At 35.9% G+C, this 23,530-nt stretch overlaps 1 protein-coding gene across 1 annotated transcript in view; it reads left to right on the forward strand.

Annotated features, from left to right (window-relative positions):
- MYO16 (myosin XVI) overlaps positions 1-23,530 on the forward strand; it is a 384,245-nt gene that overhangs the window by 263,056 nt on the left and 97,659 nt on the right. The window contains exons 18-23 of the mRNA XM_085318127.1: positions 1,195-1,312; positions 2,041-2,112; positions 2,759-2,900; positions 11,226-11,298; positions 20,601-20,753; positions 21,350-21,550. Of these exons, the coding sequence (XP_085174253.1) occupies positions 1,195-1,312; positions 2,041-2,112; positions 2,759-2,900; positions 11,226-11,298; positions 20,601-20,753; positions 21,350-21,550 (759 nt within the window). The remainder of the gene's footprint in view (positions 1-1,194; positions 1,313-2,040; positions 2,113-2,758; positions 2,901-11,225; positions 11,299-20,600; positions 20,754-21,349; positions 21,551-23,530) is intronic.

Below are 23,530 nucleotides of genomic sequence, written 5' to 3' on the forward strand. Positions count from 1 at the left end.
ATATTTATTAGAAAAGAGAATGAGAAGGAAACAGATCAAGAACAGATCTTTTTTTTTTTTTTTAAATCTGATCTCTTGTTTTTGCTAACCAATTAAAAGTTATTCAAGGTCAGTTTCAGCATTTTCAAAATACAGTGCAAACTCTTAATTTGTGCTGCACTGAAAATAAATAGGATGCATTGGCTAAGTATTTTGTCTGTAGCATATTTTTGAATTTTATTMTGCAAATTTCAGTAAGTGAGGCGTCTCACTTTACATAATATTTCATTAAGATCAGATTCTAAATATTATTTCTCARAAATATTTCAAGTAAAAGGTAACACACAAATTTGCTATATATAGTGGCATGTCATGCTATAGTGTATATCAGATTTCCTTCTTTAATAATTTTAGAGGAGTACCATTGTTGTAGAATTGACCTTAAAAAATGATCCCACAAAACACAATATTTTATATGTCATATCATTTTTGGTTCATTTTCCAGGCATCATTTTTGTGCTTGAATTTAAAAATATCAAAAAACATTAACCAAAAAAAAAAAAATTAAGTCTCTCCTTCTTTGGTAAAAATCAGTCCAGAAAAAAATATAACCTTAAAGATAACTGCCTCACAACATTAGAGGCATCTGAACCATGATGGGGTAAGAGGGTTGGTTTTATTTGTTTCAAACATTAACTACAGCTTTTACTACCTGGAACCTGCTATAATTTAAAGCTAGACAATTTACTTGTGAATGCAATTGGCTGAGAAAAATTAAAAAAAAACAAACCTGGCTGTTCCCAGATATGGAATTTGTCTTGCTTAAAATTCTCCATGGGGAAAAAATGTTTATTTCTTGCAGAAATAAGTCATCCATTAAAGATATTTCAGTGTTTTTTCTCACATTCGAAAAAAGGTTGTTAACCCAGCAGTTAATGTGATTTATATTATTACAAAGGGGGGAAAAAAAAGAAAAGAAAGAAATTTGCTGTTTCGCAGAAACTATTCTCTGATTCTGTTTTATATCCTAGATGGGCCCCAGCTTGATTTCTAAATCCAGATTTCCTATTCCTTTTCACACACGAACCCTTTCTAATTTAGCAAAAGCCAATGATACAAGCTACCAGCACTTGCGTGGTTTGTAAAGCGTTCCCGTTCACTGGTGTTTCCAACAGACCTCTTCTCTATCTTTAATTGTGTCTAAAATATGTGCAGGAGGTGGAGAACCTGTTTGTAATTCTCGCCGCAGTCCTGCATCTCGGAGACATCCGGTTTACTGCTCTGACGGACGCGGAGACGGCGTTCGTGTCGGACCTGCAGCTCCTGGAGCAAGGTCGGTAGGACGCGGCCGCGGGGCTGTTTCGCTGATCTGCCGACGGAAGGAAACGCGGTCCCAGCGAGACAGAGAACCGCGCTCGGAAGTCCCAGAAATTACTGGGGGAAGGTGGTGTCCAAACGAGTTGGATACTAATTTTTATAAGACTAAATAAAATGGGATTATGGCAAATTATCTAACTCAGTGCCGGATTCAGTGGTGTCRTTTGCCAAAAGGAATTGTGCAGTGCGCTTTGCGCAGTCTTATTTTAAAGCACTCTTGTGCTGCTTGTCAGCAGCTGAGCAATTTGCACCGAGTGGGATTCCTTACGCTCAAAACCTTTGTCTTAAAAGAGGCTCTTGGTTTCGTGCTTTGCAGTTGCCCTGTTGGTCACTTGCAAATCTTTTCAAAGGGGTTTATGGCTAGAGATTGTCCATAAGCAGCATACCTTACTCTCTAACGCTAGAGAGAGGCTGCCAAGCCCTGCGGAAAGGCCAGAGTAATCTGCAAAGAGGAAAGCTGCAGTGTAATATACAGATACAGTCAAACTTCACAAAATGCTGATTATAGTAATCTAATTTTACATGTTCATTAATTTTGATTACTGCTGTGACTGTGCTTTTTTCTTTAGCATGTGGATTCTTCCACTGTTCAGAAATTAGCATCTACGTACAAAAATTTGTTCTAAACAATGCAACATGATGTAGAACACAAACACAAATTTCTTTAAATTCTTTTCATTTCAGTGGCAGGAATGCTGCAGGTTTCGTCAGATGAACTGGCTTCAGCCTTAACAACTGATGTTCAGTATTTTAAAGGTAATCTCCTCCAGGTTTACATTCTYGTAGATCAGACCTGGTGGTATTTTGATCTGTCTGAGATCAAACTTTTAGAAGCAGATGATTTTTTATTTCTTATTTCACGTGGTCTTGTAAAATTCTTCTCTGAGGAACATGTAGGATAATCTGCCATGGTAGGATAATCTGCCATGCAATACATCAGGCTGGGCCACTGAATTACACAGCCTCTGTAACGTGGAGCAAATCAGTTCCTCAGTCTGACACTGATGTACTCCTAGCATGATTAATCTTAAGAAAGTGTATCAAGGTMACAGATTAGATATTAATGCTAAGAACTAAAGTCAACAGGAGTGTCCTTAAACAAGGGAGGGAAGGGGAGAGGGGAAACACTCCATATTCTCAGAAGTGCTTTTCTGTAAAATGCTAGTTCTGTGTGATCCCATTTTTTGTTGAAAAAAGTGCATGTTTCCAGCCTGTGTATCTTGCAGATAATGAGAGTCTTGTGACCTCTCTTCCACTGGAGGCRTCAGAGAAAACTAGCATCATGTCTAGGTTTGTCAAAAGGAGAAATGAAAATAGTGGAAGGACTTAGTATTGTAGCTACAACTAWTTAAAGCAAGCTTTACAACATGCCTTCCTTTCCATCTTCTGCTTTCTGTCTTAGGAGACATGATTGTACGGAGACACACAATAGAGATTGCAGAATTTTACCGGGATCTCTTGGCAAAATCCCTATATGGTCGTTTATTTAGCTTTTTAGTCAACACAATCAACTGCTACCTCCAAAATCAAGATGAGACTGGCAGGTATGAGTACCGTTACAAACTAATAAGTGTGTTATTAACTATTCAAATCCAGTTCCACAAAGGAAACATAATGCCATCATTTAAAGYTTTTTATTATAGTGTAGTACTGACACTTGAGTATTTAAACTACTGGTCTTTCCTGAAATATTTCAAATCCTTTCCTCAGTGATGTATTTATTTGCTTGTATGCAAACAGTTACAACCGCAAAAAGATGTCAGCATCTAATAATATATGCATATAGATGATAATCTGTTYATACAAACCAAACCCAGTAACTGTGCTAAGTATGTTAGCCTTCCTGTGGCACTGTATTTTATATTAGAAAYTGCATTTTCTGTTGGGGAATGTGGTATATTATACAGTCATCTAGATTGGTGGTTAGAATTAGTAATCTTTAAGAGCTGACAAKGCAGGATGAACCCTTCAACAAGGAAAGCCTGCTCAATGTTCATTCAGTGCAAAATATATTTGTTCCTTCTCTCAAAATCTATGACCTTAGCACAGGTTATTAAAAACAGAATTCTGTTCAAAGGCTTTCAGACACATGTTTAAACTTCACTTACCACTGAATTAAATCTTACAAGAATTTTATAGTGTCTCTAGGTTGTCATCTGTGAAATTCAATGCAGTTGCTATCCACTGTGGTTTCTTAGAAAAAATGAATGCTAATTAATGTGCATCAGTGGAGCAGTCAAGAAATAAAAAGGAAGAAATCTCAGTAGAATCAAGGCAGCAAACTAAGACAAGAGACATAATTAGATGATCATATGCATGCAACATAACCAAGATTCAACATCTCACATGCTCAGATGGGCTTTCTTATGAACACTAAGTACAAGATGTCTTGGCATTATTGATAAATGGCAATCCACAAAAGACAGATATGGGACTTCCAAAAAAGACTAAGTGATTTTTCCTTGCATCATAGCTGCATTGACTTCRTATGACAAATATTTATGAGATGAACTCTTTCAGACATATGAAGAGTTTGAAAACTTCACAACCTTTTTTTGTACCTATCCTATTTGTAGACCAATTGGTACTAAATGACATTTGTTTTCTTGGCTTAGCTTAGCTTAGCTAACAGTAAAGGTTACCATGCTTGAGTAGCTCATATGTTTGTGTACATAAAAGCTTTCCCCTGGTTACATATAACACCCAAATGTCTAGCTATATACAGCTTCCTGCTGGAGGAAAAGAGAAGACTTTCCAGTAATATTGAATAGTTGTACTTGGTCTCCTTCTGATTGTACAGCCCCTTATAATTGCAGGAACCAAGGCAACCAAGCTAGAGCCACTTTCCAATCCATATGTAAATTTGAAATAGTCTGCTTATAARACAAGGAAGGACAGCAACATGTAGTCACAGTTGACATTTCCCTATTCATTCCTAGGACTTAGGGAATATGTGCTTAGTTCGGCTCGTGTCTGTCACAGRCAACAGTCCGGCTCAGGAATTCTTAATTACTATGAGCTCATTTGTAGTGATTTTTGAGGATCAGTACATTAAAAAACCCTCAAAGTATTTGAAATCATTTTTTCAGTGAGTAGGTGTGTAATAGTGACACTTGATTTCTCAAGATCATTCAGGATAAAGGATTGTGCATCTCGGTTTTATGTGAAGCTATAATTTCTAGGTGTCATAGGATCTTAAAATAATGCAAATGAGAGGTGTTTATATATTGTTTACCTTGAATTTTCATCTTATTGGGATCRTATGTACTTGAGGTGTAAATATTACTCTATGAAATTATTTCTAGCGGTCTGGAAATTTGAAGATTACGTGATGGTGTTAGTCCTACCTAAAACAGGACAGCTGTTTGATGCTGTTGGGAACAAAGAATTTATAATAGTCTTATGTTATGCCTATGTTTGAAAAAATAGAGTTCTTCATTTAGGTTGGCTACTGTGAGCTAACTAGTTCAGGATAAATTTGCAGTGCAGATAAATGCAGCCTCAGCTCCCTTCCTGAACTTGAGCCAAACAGCTAATTTCAAGTAAAAATGAAATGGACTGTCTTTYGTTGATATTTCAGCCTCAGGTAGCACATTTGGTTTAGCCAGCTTAAGGTGGGAATATATCTTTCTTCTTTCTTTCCTTTTTTTTTTTTTTCTTTTTTTTTCTCAGCCCAGTCATATTCTGTAAGCTGTTATAGTAGATCAACACATAACACTGTTCATGATGCAGGTTGGATTAACGCAAGTCATAGCATCAATCTGTGATTTGTGGTTCAGATTTCTATAACATACACCTGAGCAATTCCATCAACCAGCGGTTTATCTCTCGAATTTGATGTAATTTGAATAATATAATTTGAAGCAACATTTGACTCCAGATAAAGAATTCTTTCAGAGTTCTTCTAATAAGTCTCTGCCTAACGATCCACCAAAGGCACTAACTAATGTGGTTAAATAAGGCTAATACATTTCAGGCCACACTTAATTCCCAGTTAGAAAGGTACATAATTACTACTTCTCAGATGGGCTGAAACCTTCAGCACAAATCTGGAATAAGGTTTCCAACTCAGGTCTCTTGTTTTGTTGTGAGGTAGCTTAGCTATACTTCCATCCCACTTCATGAGAATTTATGAAGCAGTAAAATTGTATTTATTGGCTTAATAACTCTTACTAAGAGAAACATTTCACTCTGGCATTTTTGAGGAAACAAGYTACCTGGTTTTAGCTTTTACGGTGAAGCTACTTAGATATTGATCATTAATATTGATTTGTATTTACCATGAAACATCTTATAGCTAGTTTCAGGCAAAGTAAAAGTGATGATTGCCGTGAGATCTAATGGAAAGGCAGGAGATTCTATGAACACATGTAAAAACCAAACTCTAGAGGTGTAAAGTGTACAGGATAAAAGCATTGACAGAATCCTAGGAATGCATTACTTTATAATACTGTCCAATGAATATATAGCAAGAGTTTTAATGTGAGTTCAGAAATGTTGTTCTCTTTCATAAGAAGCTACTTTTGATTTTGTCTAATTAAAGCTAAATTATAATCATAAATGCTAGTTTAGACTCTTTTCAAGGCACTTTGATGTTTCTTACTTTGTTCATCATACTAGATGACGTTTTGAAGAAATTCACTCGAGAGAAACTGATTTTCAGTATTTGGACTCTAGAATGGGAGTAAAGCTATTAAAATTCCTCACAGGTGTTTATCATTGTTTTAATGATTGATATTTAGATTAATTGATATCAATGATTTCCTGTTCTACTAATCTTATTATTTTAGAAATCATCTAGCTGAACATCTCCCAAAGACTSTTAAAGTTTATTATTACTAAATGCTTTACTTTCATTCAAATAATTATGCCAGTTGTCAGTTTTGTGGATAGAAGAGACTAGAGCAGTCATAGTTGTCTAAATGTTGCTATCAAAGTACTTTATTTGCACTCTAGCTGAAGTTGGCTCTACTGATCCAAATATTGGTAATAAAATGTGTTAAGATTATGATTCATTCTGTAACAGGACTTTACATTCATGAGGATGCAAGAATGTTTGTGAACTCTTGGGAGATATATAGTTTTTTCTCTGCTGATGAAAAACATGCTTAGTTAGATATATTTACTGTAGAAAATCTAGATACTCTCTTCCTTGCTGCTTCATAGAAGGCACTATGTTTGTAATGCCTAGTTAGTAAAGAGTGTCTCTGTTACATGGCCTGAAGATGGGGCTAATGCCAATGTATATGAGGATTATAGACATGTAAAGAAAGTTAGTATTCAGTTATGCCCTCCATCTGTGTCACCAGGTCAGACAGATTTCTGTTTCAAATAYAGCATATAAAATGCATCTAAATCTGTCTATTCTGAAAACTTGTGTATTCCAGATGTGTAATCTTATTCCTAATGAAATTAAACATTGACAGAGAGTAGCAGTGGCAACATTTATTTGGAAAACGATGATATTTTAGGACTCTCATTCAGAAAATCCTTAATATGCAWYATCTGATTTATAACATGATCACGARTGAGATATCAAGCAAAATCGTGCCCATCCTAAGAAGAAAATCAGAACATAAACCAGAACATGTATTCCTTCCTCCATTGCTGAACTTAGTAGAAGGGTATTGAGAATGTGAGAGAGGCAGAAAGAGAATTCCTGTTCTGTGCATGAACCCCCAGCATAATAGAGTTGTCTTTGTATGTAGAGAGAGGTAGGGAAATCTTTAAAACAGACAAGCAATACAAAACAGCCAATACCATGTGGTATATAATATCATTTTCTGAGGTCTRCCTCAGTCTAGATCATTTCTAGTGTTTCATTAAGTAAATGCTGCTGCTATTTTTTAAAGCATGGAACAAATTTTGCCTTAAAGAGGCAAAATTTATGTGGTATTGATAAGACAGCTATAAATTTTAAGTCTATTAGTGAAAAAAAAAAAAAATCCGTCCTTCCTGTCATACCTGCCCTGTCACTCAAAATAAATCCCTGTCAGATAAGAAGCCAGTATTTCTCCCCACTGAGTCCARCTGCTGTCTATCTGTGCCATTCCCATTTTGGTAAGATGATATTAAAAGAAAAATAGCAGGTTTTCAGCAAGGTGACAGAGATAGCAATGCCACTCAATCTCAGCAAAAATCTGAAAAAAATTTCAAAAAATCTCTCAAAAATCTGTGTCAGAAGTCTTGGGAGACGGATTTGTGTCTGTAGCTGTTCTAGGCAAAGAACATTTGCTACCAGGAGCACCTCAGCCCCACTCTCACGAACATCACCCTTCAAGAGCTGCATTAATGACAACGGGTGTAACCTCTCCCCTGGGAGCAGTGAGGGGTCTAAGCAGGATTCAGAGGGTGATGGCAAATGCTCTCCTGTGAAAGAGCGGTTATATACTTCATCTGATCCTAGAAGTACTCCTCATTAATCAGTGTCACTTCTGCTTTATCCCAACCAGACATAAGCCAACTGGCTTCCTTCCTGGTTACTAGTAGAAGTTGGAGGAAGAGCAAGAAATATTATATCTGGGACAGATTAAAAGGCATGTTAGATCGTACTGCCTCAACAGATTCTTCTCACTGCCTTAAACAGGACAGATTACAAAAAAATGACAATGGGAGTGAACTCTAAGGATTTTGTAACCAAAAACCATCCGGGATGAAAAAATAGTGATCAAATAACATCCTGTAGGTTTGTCTGAAATGATCGTTCAGAGCTATAGTAAGGGAATTCTGTTCACTTCTACCAGGAATGACAAACGGGTCAAAAGCAACTCTTGATAAATGCCAGGACAATACATCATCAGACAGGATGTCTGGTATGTATGTGTTGTTCTTAGGAGTTGTCAAGAATTTTTATGTAATTTCTTTATAATGCTGTTATTCAGTGTATAAGAACAAAAGGTGTTTCTAGTCTGCATGGAGCATCTTTACAGAGACTTCATTCTGAAGAAGAAAGCAGAACTGCAGACATTTTAAAACACTATCAGTTGAAATACTGCTTTGTAAACCACAAAAATCAAATCAGATGTAGTTCAGATTCACTTCATGTTTTTACTATTCACAGTTATGTACTGGTCTGAGAGATGGCAACATTCTCCAAATACTGGCAAATTGCTGTTTTTTCTAATTTGTATGCTAGGAAGTATGCCAAGCTTGAAAAAAAATCAGCCATAATAATAACACATATCTAATTACTGCTTTATAATTGAATTTTGCCTCCATTCAAAATACAAAGGAAAGCATCACTTTCTCTTATTTTCTAGATACAAACAGAGCATTACTTACTGAARACGGAATCTCTGTGTCCAGTATTTTATGATATCTGCTTTATTTTTACATACGAAATATTGAATATCTGAAGCATAAAAAGGAAAAGAGTCAGTGATATTTAGTAAACATAAAAGAATAAAGTAAAACAAGGGGATTCTTCAGAACAAAAAGTCATCTTTTCTAATATTTGTTCTTTTAGACACTGGTGATGTGCCCTTTAATTTGTAAACATAGAATCATTAATGCTTTATTTTGCCTTGGCAATCTCTGCTATGATTAATTTAAGGAAAATGATTTTGCTAGAATTACTATGATTGACAGCTAGCAAAAAAATGGACCTTTCTTCTGAGGAAAAAAGTAGTATAAGATAGAGAAAAAGAAGAAGACAGAACATTTTGAYGTAAATATTTATATTTTCCTTGAGAAAGAGCAAGAGAGACTAATTTGACAAAATAATGGTCATAAAAATGAGCTCAGATGTAAGCAATTCAGCTTCAATTCCATTCATCGAATTAGACAGAGAAGGGGTAACTCCTGCATCAGTGTTAAGTAGCAGATGCTCTTAATAGTTGTAAAGTACAACACAATATTTCAGCCAGCTGTTTTTTAGTGTTGAATAGTCTATGTTTTGCCTTCTTATGAAATAGATTATAGATAAATGAAAAATAATAAGAATGAAAACCTATTTCTAAATTTTAAAATTCTAAGCTATTTTTTCAAAACATCTATAGATAATGTAATAATTCTATTCTTAAATGTTATTTTGAGGTAGTTTGTTGTMAAAATGCTTCATTTTTCTTTATGAAAATTTGACTTTTTTTGAAACCCCATTATGAAAAAGAGTGTTTACCCATTTCTAATCAAGAACACTTGAAAATGAGGCTTACATTTTTAAACACAAAATTTAAATTGCACTCATGGTTAAAGATGGAGATAGTGATAGATCTTTATGCTTCCTGTTGTAGAAATTCCCTTGGAGGCTAATCGACCTCACGATAACCTCTCCTGCCCAACATAGTCATTCTAGACTGGATTTATTATGCAGCTCTCTCTGTCTGACATTTGCACGTAGAGCCAGTCCTGTGATGATCAGTAATGCATTGAACTACTATGCCTTAGAAATCAAGACAGGCTTCATGGATATGATATCCATAGAAGGCTCTGCCTGTCCCTGAGGAATGCTCAAAAAGAGCAAAATGTTAGCAGTATTGTTTTTCTTTGTCTTATTGTACTCAATTTTTTATTATTTTATTTTTTGTTTGTTATATGTGAAATTGTTTTCAGGCCTGGATCTTTGCCTAATTAAATGCTTGCAGTTTCAGTGACTATTTTAGAACTATACCAAAGTACTACACCTTTTTTCATTTACCTCTGTGCCCTGATATACATGTAAATTTTGATATGGGGGAAAGGGGCAATGTGGAACAAAAGCAGGTTTCAAAAACTACAAGCTGCAATTTTATTTGTATGTGTATAACCTCAACAAATACAAAAGCAAATTATATTGGGAAAGAGAAAGAAAAACTCATCTCCTTCAGAAAGTATCCATCTCCTTGCTTGCAAAGCTAAAGGTTTTCATTAGGTTTTTTCCTGCTCCAAGAGAGCCACTGGCTATGGTGCAAAATCTTCCATCCTGCTAGTAGATCATTTCACCSTTGGGCAATCCCAGTAGATTCGTAAAGGCAAGCTCCAAAAACTTTTTGATTGTCATCCTTTCTTCAGAACTTCCAAAGCAGGCAAGCAGGTATCCCAAAACATTAATCTCAATCTCTGTAATGAAGTTAGTTTCTCCTCCAAATCTGGATGAGAATGACTGAGTCTAAGTATGAACAGAACAATAAAGCCTCTGTCCCATCCCCATATTCCCGCTCTGAAACCTAGCTGACTACGGTACCCTCATCCTTCCACTAGGCCAAAATAAAAGCCCTTCCCTGAATGCAARCAGTCATACGACAAATTTTTTGCCCTGCCAGCCATTATTCTTTTATAAATACAGAGAAGAAACATCTTCCCTGTGCATGCCCAGACGCTGACTATTCTTTTCCTGGGAAACGTCACCTCTTGTACAGCCCGAGTTCGCAACCTCTACTTCAAGCTGGCACGGGGGGCTTTGGCTTAGCAGATTTTATTGATGTGCATTTAGTAGGAGCACATACTCTGACTTTCATAAACTGAATGGGGTAACTAAGTGCAACTACACAGCAGTTCTGAAACTTCCCTTAGATGRTATCCCTCACCTGAGTGAGTAGATACCTACACCTTTGGAAACTGGGCCTTAGAGAAGCTAAGTTGGTTTGGTTTCTTTTCCTTCTCTTTCAATTTTAGTTTTAAAAGTGGCTTCTAAAACAATCTCAAGCCCCACTTTTTTACTCACCTTCAATATAATAGGTTGGTGGGTAGAAATGAGGCAGCCAAATAAGTACTGTTTGTTACACCRTTCTGCAATTTTAATTCTGTTGTGTATATGGTCTGCTTTTGTATTTCATAGCATGTTTTGAAACAGAGGCTGCTTTTGTGCTAGAACAGAAGTAACATTATTAGAAACAATAGCTATATTATTCATTTCCTTGAACTCTTATGATCTATAATATGCTTTGTTCCAGTGATCAGATATTTGAAATTGGGATACTGGATATTTTTGGATTTGAAGAATTCCAAAAGAATACTTTTGAACAGGTAAGTAGCTTTATTTTTCTGATTTTACTGTAACTATCATTTGTCTATTCAGGTTTCGAGTTTTTGCCAAAACAAATTTTTTAATTAGAATAKAAACATACACAGAGGAGAAAATTTACCCTTAAAACATTTTTTTTTCCATTCTGCCTGCCTGGCTCTGAATTAAAATACAGGCTTTGCAGAGTTATTAATCATTTTAAAAGAGTCTAATAAACATGACCATAATCACTTGAAGAAGAGTAGTATCAGCATTGAAAGACATTTTGAGAAAAGTACTTAGTGTTTTCTGGTTTCATACTTATGGAAGTGATACTTCAACTAGATCAGCAAGTAGGAGGACAGTAGACTGAATTAGAAGTAAGATTAAAAGGTCTTCAGATGCCCCAGAAAAATAAAATAGAATAAAAATGCTATATTATGCTACCTGTGATTACTGACAGATTTGCCTCTATCTGACTTTACAACATATGATTTCTTAAAAAATTGAATTAGATCTTTGGGAAATAAATTAAATTTTAGCTCACTGAATGCTTTAAAATCCTGTTAAAATTAAACATTTTTTGAAAACTACAGAACTATACGCCCATCTTTAACGTTGATCTCTGAACACCAAAGCTCTTCTGAACTATTTTAGAAAGCATTAGCTGCTCTATACAACCTGCTGAAAGAGCCACGTAAGTTATTGTTAAGTTGTTCATCCTTTGGGTAACGCAGCTGCAGAAAATTAAAGCAGTCGGAGAAAGCTGATGTCACCAACAGGACCTCTTGCTCTTTGAAATCAGTAGAATGGTAAAAGTCACCCTTTTATCCCATTCAATTCTCTGTCTTATGGGTGGCTCAGCCTAGTGAARCAGAAGTCATGGAGCCACATTAGTTTAGTGTCTTCGGCATGTTTATGTGGCTACTGAATTTCCAGATGTGTGAGAGCCAAGGAAAGTGAGCTTACCTCTACTTCTAAGGAACACGTAGGCGTACAGTAACATGCTTACACGAGAGTCCCAGTTCTCCTCTCCCAAAACTCTTTGGGCTATTAAGATTCTACCTTCCTTGAAAGCTTTGCTGAGCTGAGGCTTATTGATGCATCCCAATATTCACAGTCATGACTGCAAATGTCTGCGCTGGGGGAAAAATGAAGTGAAAAATAGAAACCAATTTAACAGACTGAGATAGGAAAAGAAAAAGAGCCTTCCATAAAACCTACTAATAAGGATAAAGTAGCTTTTATACATTTTAAATGTATCTCAAAGGAGAGAGGTGTGTCTTGGAACGTACTGGTTATTTTCTTTGACTCTATTCTGCATTGTTTTTTTGTCATCAAACTCACATAAGTTCTGTGACTGACCTCATATGAGATAYTCTGAATTCCAGTTTCTGGGATAGTTCATTTTCTGGTAACTGAGTTCAGAGAATGCTTGAAAAGAAAATAGAGAGACTTACAGAGAAATGATTAGAGTAATTTATTTGTTATGATTTCTGTGTGGCAATCATGGTAATTTCAAAGTCAGCTTTGAAATTTTATTTTATTTTATTTATTTTATTTTTTTTTTTGTAAGCAAACGCATTTCAGCAGACACTGACTGTCCTCCAGCCTGGACCGACTGCATTTTGCTTAGTAATATTCAGCATCATTACCTCAGAAACTACTGAATTTACTGAATTGCATGAATTTAATGAATTACCAAGTTCATTTTGATATGGACTCTGTAATGTGCTTAACACATGGATTCCTGAAATGGCATATCAGTGAAGGGAACCTGTTGGTATCTCCACATGGCACAATGTAATCGCGCAGACATGCCCCAAACAGTCTGCACAGAGAAGCTCGAGCTGTCTAGCCGTCTAGCCTAGTTCAGTCTCCTGCCTGCGCTCGTTAACCCTGATGAGAAACAGGCCGACTAGCCCAGATAGGGTTCTCATGCAAAGCGTTGCATAATGTCTGCAAATAATGCCCAGGGTGAAGGCCTGTGATTGAAGAACATTAATATTAAATGGGCCTAAAAGTCAAACAGTGGAGCAGCCATAAAAAATTACTGCCTTTTTCATTGCATTTAGATTAACATCTTGTAAAATGGCATTGCAAAAATAATTTGGGGAAAATGAACCTTTTGTTTCAAAGGTTTTCGTCTTGATATCTGTTTGCCTGCTTTCTTGAAAGAAATTTGCAACTCTTTTCAAGAAAGATTAAGACCCTCTGATTGCCCAAACCTGAGCACTTTCCAAGCAGCTGCTTTGAATCTCTCTGGTCCTTCCAAWCAGGTCAGTTGATAGACATGTTAATGTAATAGTTAAAAGAGCAATATRGTACTGAGTCATATGTCAATTTAAGCAATAAATTTAAATAGACTATGTTTGAAGATGGTTCAAGAACGGAGAGCTGGACAAACTCAGTAGAATAACATGTTCACTCCAGTGAGTGTGTTGGAATGATAAGGCATTAGGRTATTGAAATGTTAAAGGCAAACAAAGAATTAGTCTAGTGATGGTTAATAAACAATGCATAGGAAAGTAGATGTCAAAGAACTAGAAAAGTAAGGTTAATTATCTCTATACCAAGAACTTGATAAATTCTGCAGTCAAAGTGATGTAACTGGCAGCTTACAAGCAGAAATTTTTTATATATGTCAAAGAAGCATGCATCGTAATTTAAAAGCAACATTAATGAGGTGTTCAATCTTGCATGTGTTTGATGAGGATTAGTAAGTCCTCATTTTATACAACATACATATGTGACACATTATATTTAAAGAATAGTAACAAAAATAGAACACATTTTTTTCTGAAATAGCATAAGTAACTGAWCGTATAGAATAAGAGACAATGGGTGGAGTTGTGATTTCTAGTATGAAACTCTTACAGCACAGATTTTAAAACTGCAAAGGCACAGGACTGTTTTTAGAAGCCACAGACTGAGGGAGTCATTGCTCAGGAAAGACTGAAAGCTTTTGAATTAGCAGGACTCAGTGAGTTACTGCTCATCAGCTGATCTACGGTAAATGACTACAGCACACTTTTAGCTCACCCCAATTACAATTTACAATCACTTCTTAGCAGAAATCATTAGCCTGGGAACAGCATTTTCCTAGAGCAGCTGCATACCTGCTGTGCCAGAGCAGATTTGTATACAGCCATACTGGAGCATGGTTAGAAGTGATCAGAGATTTATCTTTCCTATTCTGTAAAAAAATGGCCCCAATCTTGTGATCATTTCAGGAAATATGAGTGAACTACCAAAAAYAGCAACAGCAGTTTTCAGTGTTTTCCTAGGCTTCTTCATTGAGGGGCTACCTTCACTTACAGTTCAGTTTGCGCTCCTTTAAAAAAATAGAAAAAATCCACTTTTGTTCTGGTAGAGTTTAAAACTAGGTCACTCCTTGCTCATGGTCCTGCACAGTTCACCCTCAAAAAACCTAGCCAGGGTCAAGATCCCTTTGTGCTGGTATGTGCTTTGCCCACATGAGCACACAACACAAACGAAGAGAACCTGCAACAGCTGAGCACAGGCTGGCAGTAAGCAGGAGGGAAGGCTGAGGAAGTTGTCTGTGCCATTTTTGCTAAGCCGTTTCTAAGAAGACACTGTTGTATCAGAAGAACCACTTCTTTGCCTTGCATGGGGTCGGAGGAATGGACCTCTGTGGTTGCCGAGGGTTGGGAAGAACAGTGATGAGATTAAGTGAAATGGACTCCAGTACAGTCTTTCCTCTCTGCTGGCTATTTTGAGTGGTARACTGAAATAATACTTAGCTCTTGGTAAATAATGTATGTAGCTCTTGCATGGTATTTTGCCTCTGTGGACCTTTTAAGCTTTGCAGAAGAACATACCTCTTGTAACTTCCTTTTCATAGGAAATAGAGGTGATTTATCTGAAACAGAACTGCGGGTCACTGAAAGAGCCAAGTGTCTCTTTACTCTTTACAACCATTAAACAATATGCAGTGTTACTTGTGTGATGCAGCGGAGGGCTGGGAGAAGCGTGGCTCCTGGGGCCGCTCTTTGCAGCCCTTCTCAAAGGCTTTCCTGACACAGGAGTCCGCTCGTCCCGATACCGCAGAGCATCACCTGCTCCGCTCAGGACTTGGGAGTCGCTAAGGTGAAGCAAGGGGGCTTGCACAGCCTAGCTGCATTCACAGGAATTTCCCTCTATGCTTTTTACCAGGCATGGTAAATTTTGACTTCTGAATGGATTATTTCTTTAATTAACTCTGTTGAGRTGGCATTTAATTTTGTCGTGGGAGTTTCCCTAGCCAATAACGCATATTCTTGATTGCATTGCATTGCTGTAGTCACAACACTGGTTCTAACTGTCCAAGTGTAAGATGTTAGTGCCTCTTACGTAGACAGGTGGATATGAATGGGTAAACGTTACGTGGCTTTAATTTTCTACTGTCATAGTGGTCTCAGTGATCATGGATGTGAGGTCATATACACAAGTTTTAATTTGTTCCTTGACCCAATTCCTGGAGAGCTTATACCATGACTGGGTTTGGTTATGGTGTTTCCTTGTTCCCTCACAATCTTTTTGGTCTTTTTTCTATTCTGTGCACATATTTTTTCATTGGGTAGGACACCGTTATCATCTGTCAGGTTTTCCAGAAAGCCACTGGAAAGCCAATTTTACTCATTGTTAGAACTGGATACGTCAACATTTTATCATATACCTAATACTGAAATGCTTTAATTTTTCTTCTTTGTTTTGTAGTAGATACCTTATAGCTGTCAATAAAATCAATTACTTAAAATATGGATTCCCACCTAGATTCAGTTTGTGATTGGTAAAATACTGCACAAGGGCAATTATTAATTGCTATGTTACTTTTTCATAGCAACATCCTTTTATATCATGCAATACTTTCTTGCTGGCCAGTATGAAATACTGAATTACTGGCATTCAGAACTATTTAAGAATCTTTAATTCCAAATTCTTTCAAGGAAAGACTGTTACTACCATGTTTGTGTATGGGTTTAATGTTGTTGTTATACATTCAAAATCAGGTACAAGAATTTCCATTTTGAATTGAATTATAGTCATTATGGAGAGCTTTACAGTTGATAAGCTTTTCAAAATAAAATTGTAATACAGTGTTGGGTTCTATTTTCTGAATGTGGGAAACAAAGATCAGCTAATTGAAAATGACACCAGAGACAACTCAAATTCCTAGCAAATAAAATTCTGCCAGAGAGGCAGGACTTTGAATTGGTGTTGGAGCTGCACCAGGTGAGAGAATAAGTCAGTATTAGGTCCTGATGCCCTGGAAAAGACAAAGGAAGAAATGTGATGGTTTTAGGTTTTATTATGCATTCATTGAAAATATTCTGAGTGGCAGTCTATGTAAAAGATTTGGAAATCTACTGACACATACAGACAAAGGAAAAACTTTTTAATTCTTTTTTCCTTAAGGTGGTAGATAGAAGGGGGAACAGTAGCCAAAATGCTTCTGAAAAATCAGTGATTATCTACATTAGGTTTTAAATTATTTTCTGTATCCAACATCGGTAAATAAAAGATGATTCTGCCTTCCATTGTCTCAGAATTATATTTTTGAGAAAAGCTAGAGCACGTCCTAGAAAATTAAACCTGGCTTTGGAGTTTCATCATCTTAGCCCATAGCACACAGCTTGATAGATATGACAGCTGTAAGCTTTACTTGATGCTCTGAATACACATCTCTAGAGAGAGCTAATCCTTCGGCATGACCAAAGGATGTGCGCTCCAGAGGATGTTTATATCCATCATTCCCTCAATGGGTTGACAGTCACTGAGTTTTCTTTTAAGAAATTCAAATTTATTTTGCTATGCCTTATGCCTRTATATTTGTATGTATAAATGAGTGTGTGTATATGTACATATATGTGTGTATATATAAAGTGAAGAGCAGGGAATCAGGAAATTTTAATTTTTGAAAGGTGCTTGATTGTCTTTGSAATATAGTATCGTTTTGGTCTCCTATCTAAATTTGGATTTACAGTTTTAAAGTTGACCAGTACTAACCAGTCAAATGTATTTGTAAAAAAAAGGCGCTAGGACAAGTTCAAGATAAAAATATCTAATGCAGTGAATACCTAAAGATTTTATCAAATGCCATTATATTTTTTTACAAAGTTCAACAGCAACAAAAATTGCTACTTTACAATTAGTTTGTTTAAATATCTGAGCAAGAAGTAGATCCATTTTTTGTTTTCTAATGATATTCTAAAAGTACTTTTCAATGAAGAGTCTAACACAGACCACGTATGTGGTTTTTTACCTACAAATGATAGAAGAATTAGATAGAGGATTTCTTACAAAGGGACAAGTTGRTAAGAAGAATGTGAATGATAGCTTAACAGTGGTGATTAACGACAAGAAACACTACAGGTAATGTTGGGTAACTCTGCAAAATGAAGCAAATAAACAGTGCCTAAAAGTACTCCCACAACATCTATTTTAGGTAGAGATTTTGTTGTGTTTTCTTTTATTACTGCTACTTTTTCCTCCATTTTTCTTTGATGCAATTGTGCGTGTTTAAAAAAATGTGTTTTTCTGAACTTTTCATATCTTTGTGTGTAGATAGAAAATATAGCATTGTTTTACGTAGTATTTCATATGACAGAGCAAAAAACCGCGTTGGGTTAGAAAGTTAGCTTGGTTCATTTTCATCCCGTTTCTACATTTCAACCGTTTTAAATATATCATTTTGAAGCGTTCTTTTTAATCACCTTTTCCCAGCGTGCTGCATAAAGCACACTGAAATGGGGAAAGACGCAAGCTGAGTGTCTTGCTTTTCAACAGTCCCTGGCTGGTCTCSTGCTTCTCGTGCTGCAGAGCTGTTGCTCACAACCGCTGCTAGCTAGAGCCGCTCTCGAGCAGCTTGCAGTCTGTCTAAGCACTCGAGCTTGCTTTCTGAGCTGGTTTGCAGAGCCTTCTTGTCGTGAGGGCAAGTCTGCTGATCTGAGTGACGCTGTTGCTTACATCGCTAGAAAGCGTACCGCTGTATGCCATAATATGCCAATCAATAAAATTTACAAATGCTTTTTGCCTCTACTAGCCCAGCGTGTTCCCTGTGACTGTGTTAACAAAATAATATGTCTTTTACTATTGGCAGTTGAAGCCAGTGTTGTTTATCAGGTCTTTTTTAAGATGTGACTWAGACATTCTTACCCTCCAGCTCAAATTACATAGTTTAATAATTTTGCTGCACAGTCAGATCTTCAAGTGCATTTRTTCTGCTTATAGGGTTTTTTAGGGGAATTGCACAGGATAAAAAATAAACTTGATTCTGTAGCAATTTTTTCAGCTTCTCTAATGGTAAAATATAATTGTGTAAAATGAAATGACATGATGCTCTAAAGAACCCTTGTAAATGAAGGTGTAAACAGCATAAATTAATTTAAAGCTTTACCTATCCTGTGAAATATAAGCTTGTGACCTCATATCTATCTTATAAAATAATGTTAAGCTTCTGAAAAGATTTTGTAATTAGAAATAGAATTTGGACAGTGATCAGTATTTTGGCAGGCAGAAACTTTAAAAAGCTATCTCTTTGCTTACATAATAAATCAGACATAAGTCATTTTTATACTTTTATAGTTAATTGAATGAGATAACAGAATTTGAGAAATCCTATTTTTAAAAATCTGTGGTTTTATTTAAGGTTCTCTTTTGTCTGTACTTTCCTGCATTGGTAAAGACACTCAATTAATAACAGACATTTGGTTATAAAATTCTGTGCTGTTTTTCTTGCTGTTATTCACACTAGCCTATTTCATTATACGGCAAATGCAAGTAGACTGTATTAGCATGAGGTGTTAATGGAAAATTCAGGCCACTGTTATACATTACTTGGTTCTTTTCCCTCATGTGGATGTTAAGCCATGTACTTTTATGATGGATCTGAATATTTCATATTTTCTAATATAACTTTCTGGTGGAATTGCTTTTACATACTTTATTCATGGAAGATATCGTTTATGGCCAAAACAAATAAAACAAATACGTGAACAGTTTAATCTGAAAACAGACTGTATGCAATCATTCCTTGCATCATTATTCATATATCAGTTCTTCCAAACCTTTAAGAGTTTCTATTTTCTTAACTTCCTATTGTTTCTTATGTAACATTTGAAGAGATTTTAAAATTTTCCACTGAATTTTCCRCTTCAAATTAAACAAACCAGTTAAAAATTTTATTCCGCACAATTACTGAATATTTACTTTTGCAGGTTGACGTTTTTTATAGAAGTAAGAAAAGTCCCAAAATAAAACTGATACAGCCTCTACCTATTTTTAATTGAAAATCAGATTCCTGCAAACTATTTGATTTGCAATAGAGGCATTGTGTAGATAATTTGGAGATTTTATTAAAAAAAATAGAAGTTGATATTGCAAATATTTCTACTGTCATCCACAAATCACATAATGTATCTGAGGACAAAAGCATCTGGAGACATTAAATGCTATTGAAGCATTTTGTGGGAGTTGCATTTCAGCTGTCTTTTGCACCCATTCCTCCTGCAGCAAATTAAAGGCTTGACCTTTAACTTCCATATGCTCCATTGCTGTAAAAGTCCCTCTGTGCCTCACTGTATTTCAGAAGCTGAGGGTGGGGTGCATTACTGGAGGTGTTATATCAGACAGCAGGGCCCCTAATAGGAGAATGAAAGCAAGAGGCACTATAATTCTCATAAGGCACTCAATATTCATATTATTATTTCTTGTCGACCTTTCCTTAGAATATYGATAAAAGGCAGGAAGACTATCTACCAGGCTATGCTCAGTTGTTTTAGAAGATATATTTGGACCAGATAGAGTGAGTTCTTCAGAGACCATTTTAGACTTGAGTGATGTTATATGCGGAAGCAGAATTTGAATGTCTTTGTTAGTATTGAACTAACTGCATAATTACCATCCTAATCAAATACGTAGTTGTTTTTCTAAAACACATTGTGACTGTGTAGTCTTCCTGAGTATAAACTGCAGAAGAATATTAAGTGAACCAATTTATATGTAGTGTTACTCCATTTCAATCAATAGAATTAGTGTGACTTTACACTATATTTGATAATTCTGGTAGAAATTGGCATATATGAAATTCTTATGTGGAATTCACAATGATCTATACAGATGGAAAACTGTTTCTTCCCAATTTAATAATAATGGTTGTTACAGTGTAAATTTCTCTAGGGTCTTCCTAATCTGTGGTTTACTGAGAGATAACATAGTGCAGATTGGCATTTCATCAAATTCAGTATTAGACATGCAGTAAACCCTGTACTGATGAATTATCCGGTAAACTTCTAATACTCATTTTTTCTTCCTTTTACAATAGCTATGTGTCAACATGACCAATGAGAAGATACACCAGTATATCAATGAAGTGCTTTTCCTACAAGAGCAGGCCGAATGTGTACAAGAGGGAGTCACCATGGAAACAGTGTATTCTCCTGGTAACCATACTGCAGCCTTGGATTTTTTCTTTCAGGTAGTTTTTCAGATCCATTTCACACCATGCATATTTATGCACATACTCTGCGTGTTAGACTAATAAAAACTTGTGCCTGCATTTTCTGATTTATGAATCTGTCAAGAAGGTTATGGGTCCAAAGAGGCCACAGAGAGGGGCCATCATAACTGCCCGTTGCACAAGGACTAATAGAGATTTGTAACAGTCCTGCGTAGAAGATGTAACCAAAGCTCCTTGCCTGTACTGGTCCACACGTAGGACCTGTGTGTCATTACATGCCCTTCAGCCCCTGTTGTAAGCTTGACTGTCTCTTCTGTGCTTAGAGCTAGTTTTTGGAATACGACTTCTAAAAAAGAAATAGCCTAAGCAKCTTCCTAAAAGATCAACAATAACTACCATTTTAGGCAAATGAAATATTATTCCCTATATATCTTGCAGAATTATCTGATGTACATAGATTTGGAGACTTAGCAGCATACTTTAACCATTTTTTCATTTTTTTCCCTCAAAGGCAATATACATTTTTGTTTACTAAATTACAAGCTGTATTACTGTACAACAAACAACTGGAATTCTATTGCTCCTAAAAMCAGAAAATCTATTTTTCATTTCAGAAGCCGTCAGGGTTTTTGTCAATGCTGGATGAAGAAAGCCAATCCGTTTGGTCAATGGAACAGAGTCTTTCTAAACGCATTCAGTCTTACCTGGATACATCAGACACAAATACAGTATATTCCTCCACAAGAGATGGCAATGGCAACCTTGCCCCAAAGGATCAGAGCTCGACTTTCACTGTTATGCATTATGCTGGGCGGGTAAGTTGTTTGAATGTTTGGCTGTGCATAGTTAACAAACAAGGTTAGACAAAGTCCTACCAAGTCCCTCCAGCTTTTGGTTGTAAATGTGATATTTACCTAMTCACGTGAGAATTTTTTGTGAAAGGCATGTGAAAACAGCAGGTGCTTCAGTATGGCAGCTAACCSCTAGACTACTTTACAGAAGCAGAGAAAGTAACGGTAAGGCTAGTAAGTGGGAAGTTGGTCAGCTGTGATGAAGTGTTTTGATGAGAATACCTATTACAGTTCTGAAACAAATGTCACAGCTTTCCTGCTCCTTATCGTGACAGATAATTAGAGCAGACTTCTCTTCACATAGCTTTCAACATAGCAAATGCAAAGGGGTTATCCAGCATGCTGCTGAAATATCAGTTTAGATTCGGAAGGGAGTTTTTGATATGCTCACTAAGACAAGGATATCATAAAAAATGACTCTAACCTATGTTGCTAAAGATGTTTGATGGGACAACACAATTTCTGATGTGATGAATATTTTAGATGGAACAGATTTATGCTATTGAACACCCAATCATCTACTGGTAGGGGGAACTCTTAGGACATATTCAAGACTTGTCTCTAAGTCATCAAAAAATATTTCCTGACTCTGTCATTTATCACATTAACATTATATCCACTGAGCTATCCAGAGCAGATGAGAAGTCAGAATGTGTGTGCTTAGACTTCTTTTACTGGATAAGGGTCCTTGCCAGCAGTATAAGTAGGGAAATATTTTTTTGGCATCAGAAATGAAGTAGGTGCAAATGATTCACTAGCGTTAAGATGTGGGCAAATTTGTTCCTGCCCAGTGACAGAAATGTCGTCATCATGGAATAGATGAAGACTAATTGGTCAGTACTTAAATTCCTAACCTAAATACTCTGAATAGCTCTCTGTGGAGGCTTTTCTTTCATCGGTTCCCAAAGTTAAGTGATTTGAATACTTGCATTACTGGGGCTTTTTCAGCAGAAATGCAGAAACACAGATATTAGATAACAGCACAGTGAGGATTTTGCAAAATTTATTGGCACTTAAAGGGATAGAGTTAGGTGCTGAGAGTGGACTCCAGACATATAAATTCTCATGTAAATCTGTTCTGTAGTTGTTAGGTAAATAGTTTTTCGTAAAGTTCTGTTGTGTTTATACAAATTTATCAGAATAGCTGAAGAAAACTTTCACACACCAAAAAAAAAAAAAAAAAAAAACTGGAGCAGCAGCAAAGCAGCTAATGAAAGAGCATTAGAATAACAACCAGAACAATAAACATATTTCTTCAAAAGAACAACCACAAAATAATGTATGTCTTATTCCCTGAAGTAGTGCTCAGTAGGAACATTTATTAAGATCAAAGTTTCAAGTGTCCAGTTCTGAAAGTTAAACTGTAAGTGATATGGAGTATAGTTTTCATTAATGTGTTTTATCCTTGCATAATTGTTTAGATTCTTTATTATTATTACAAAGACTCTTGCTTTGATCTGTTCCTGATAGTAGTAATGACAGCTAATCTAAAAGTATGAACAAATAGACAGCTCTCCAAGTTATGTGAATTCACAAATTCCTTTGAAGTCAAAGGACAACTATTCCAGACTGTCAGGTTGTTCTTTGCTTCCTTATCCTTATCAAAATAGAAAAAAATCCAATAGCAATGTTTAACTCTCCTTCTTGGAGTAGTAATTGAACAAGATCCTTAAAAATCGTTTTTGATATCTCATGGAACTATCATGTTATCAACGTAGGTTATAATTTCCAGTGATTATGTATTTGCATAATATCTGGTGATAGTATTTATGTACTAAACAATTGCACAAGTGAAATTTATTCCTAGACTAATATACCCTGATAAGTTGATTAAAAAAAATGAAATTTTTAAGGGATTTTAAAATTGCTGAYGCTGTTCTTGAGATTGTGCTATTACTACATTGTAGCAGCGATTTTATAGAAGTCATTTGTGATTTATGCTTG

The sequence above is a fragment of the Rhea americana genome, unplaced genomic scaffold (genome assembly GCF_003343005.1).
Source record: "Rhea americana isolate MKP2758 unplaced genomic scaffold, rheAme1 scaffold_52, whole genome shotgun sequence".
Classification (NCBI taxonomy): Eukaryota; Metazoa; Chordata; class Aves; order Rheiformes; family Rheidae; genus Rhea; species Rhea americana.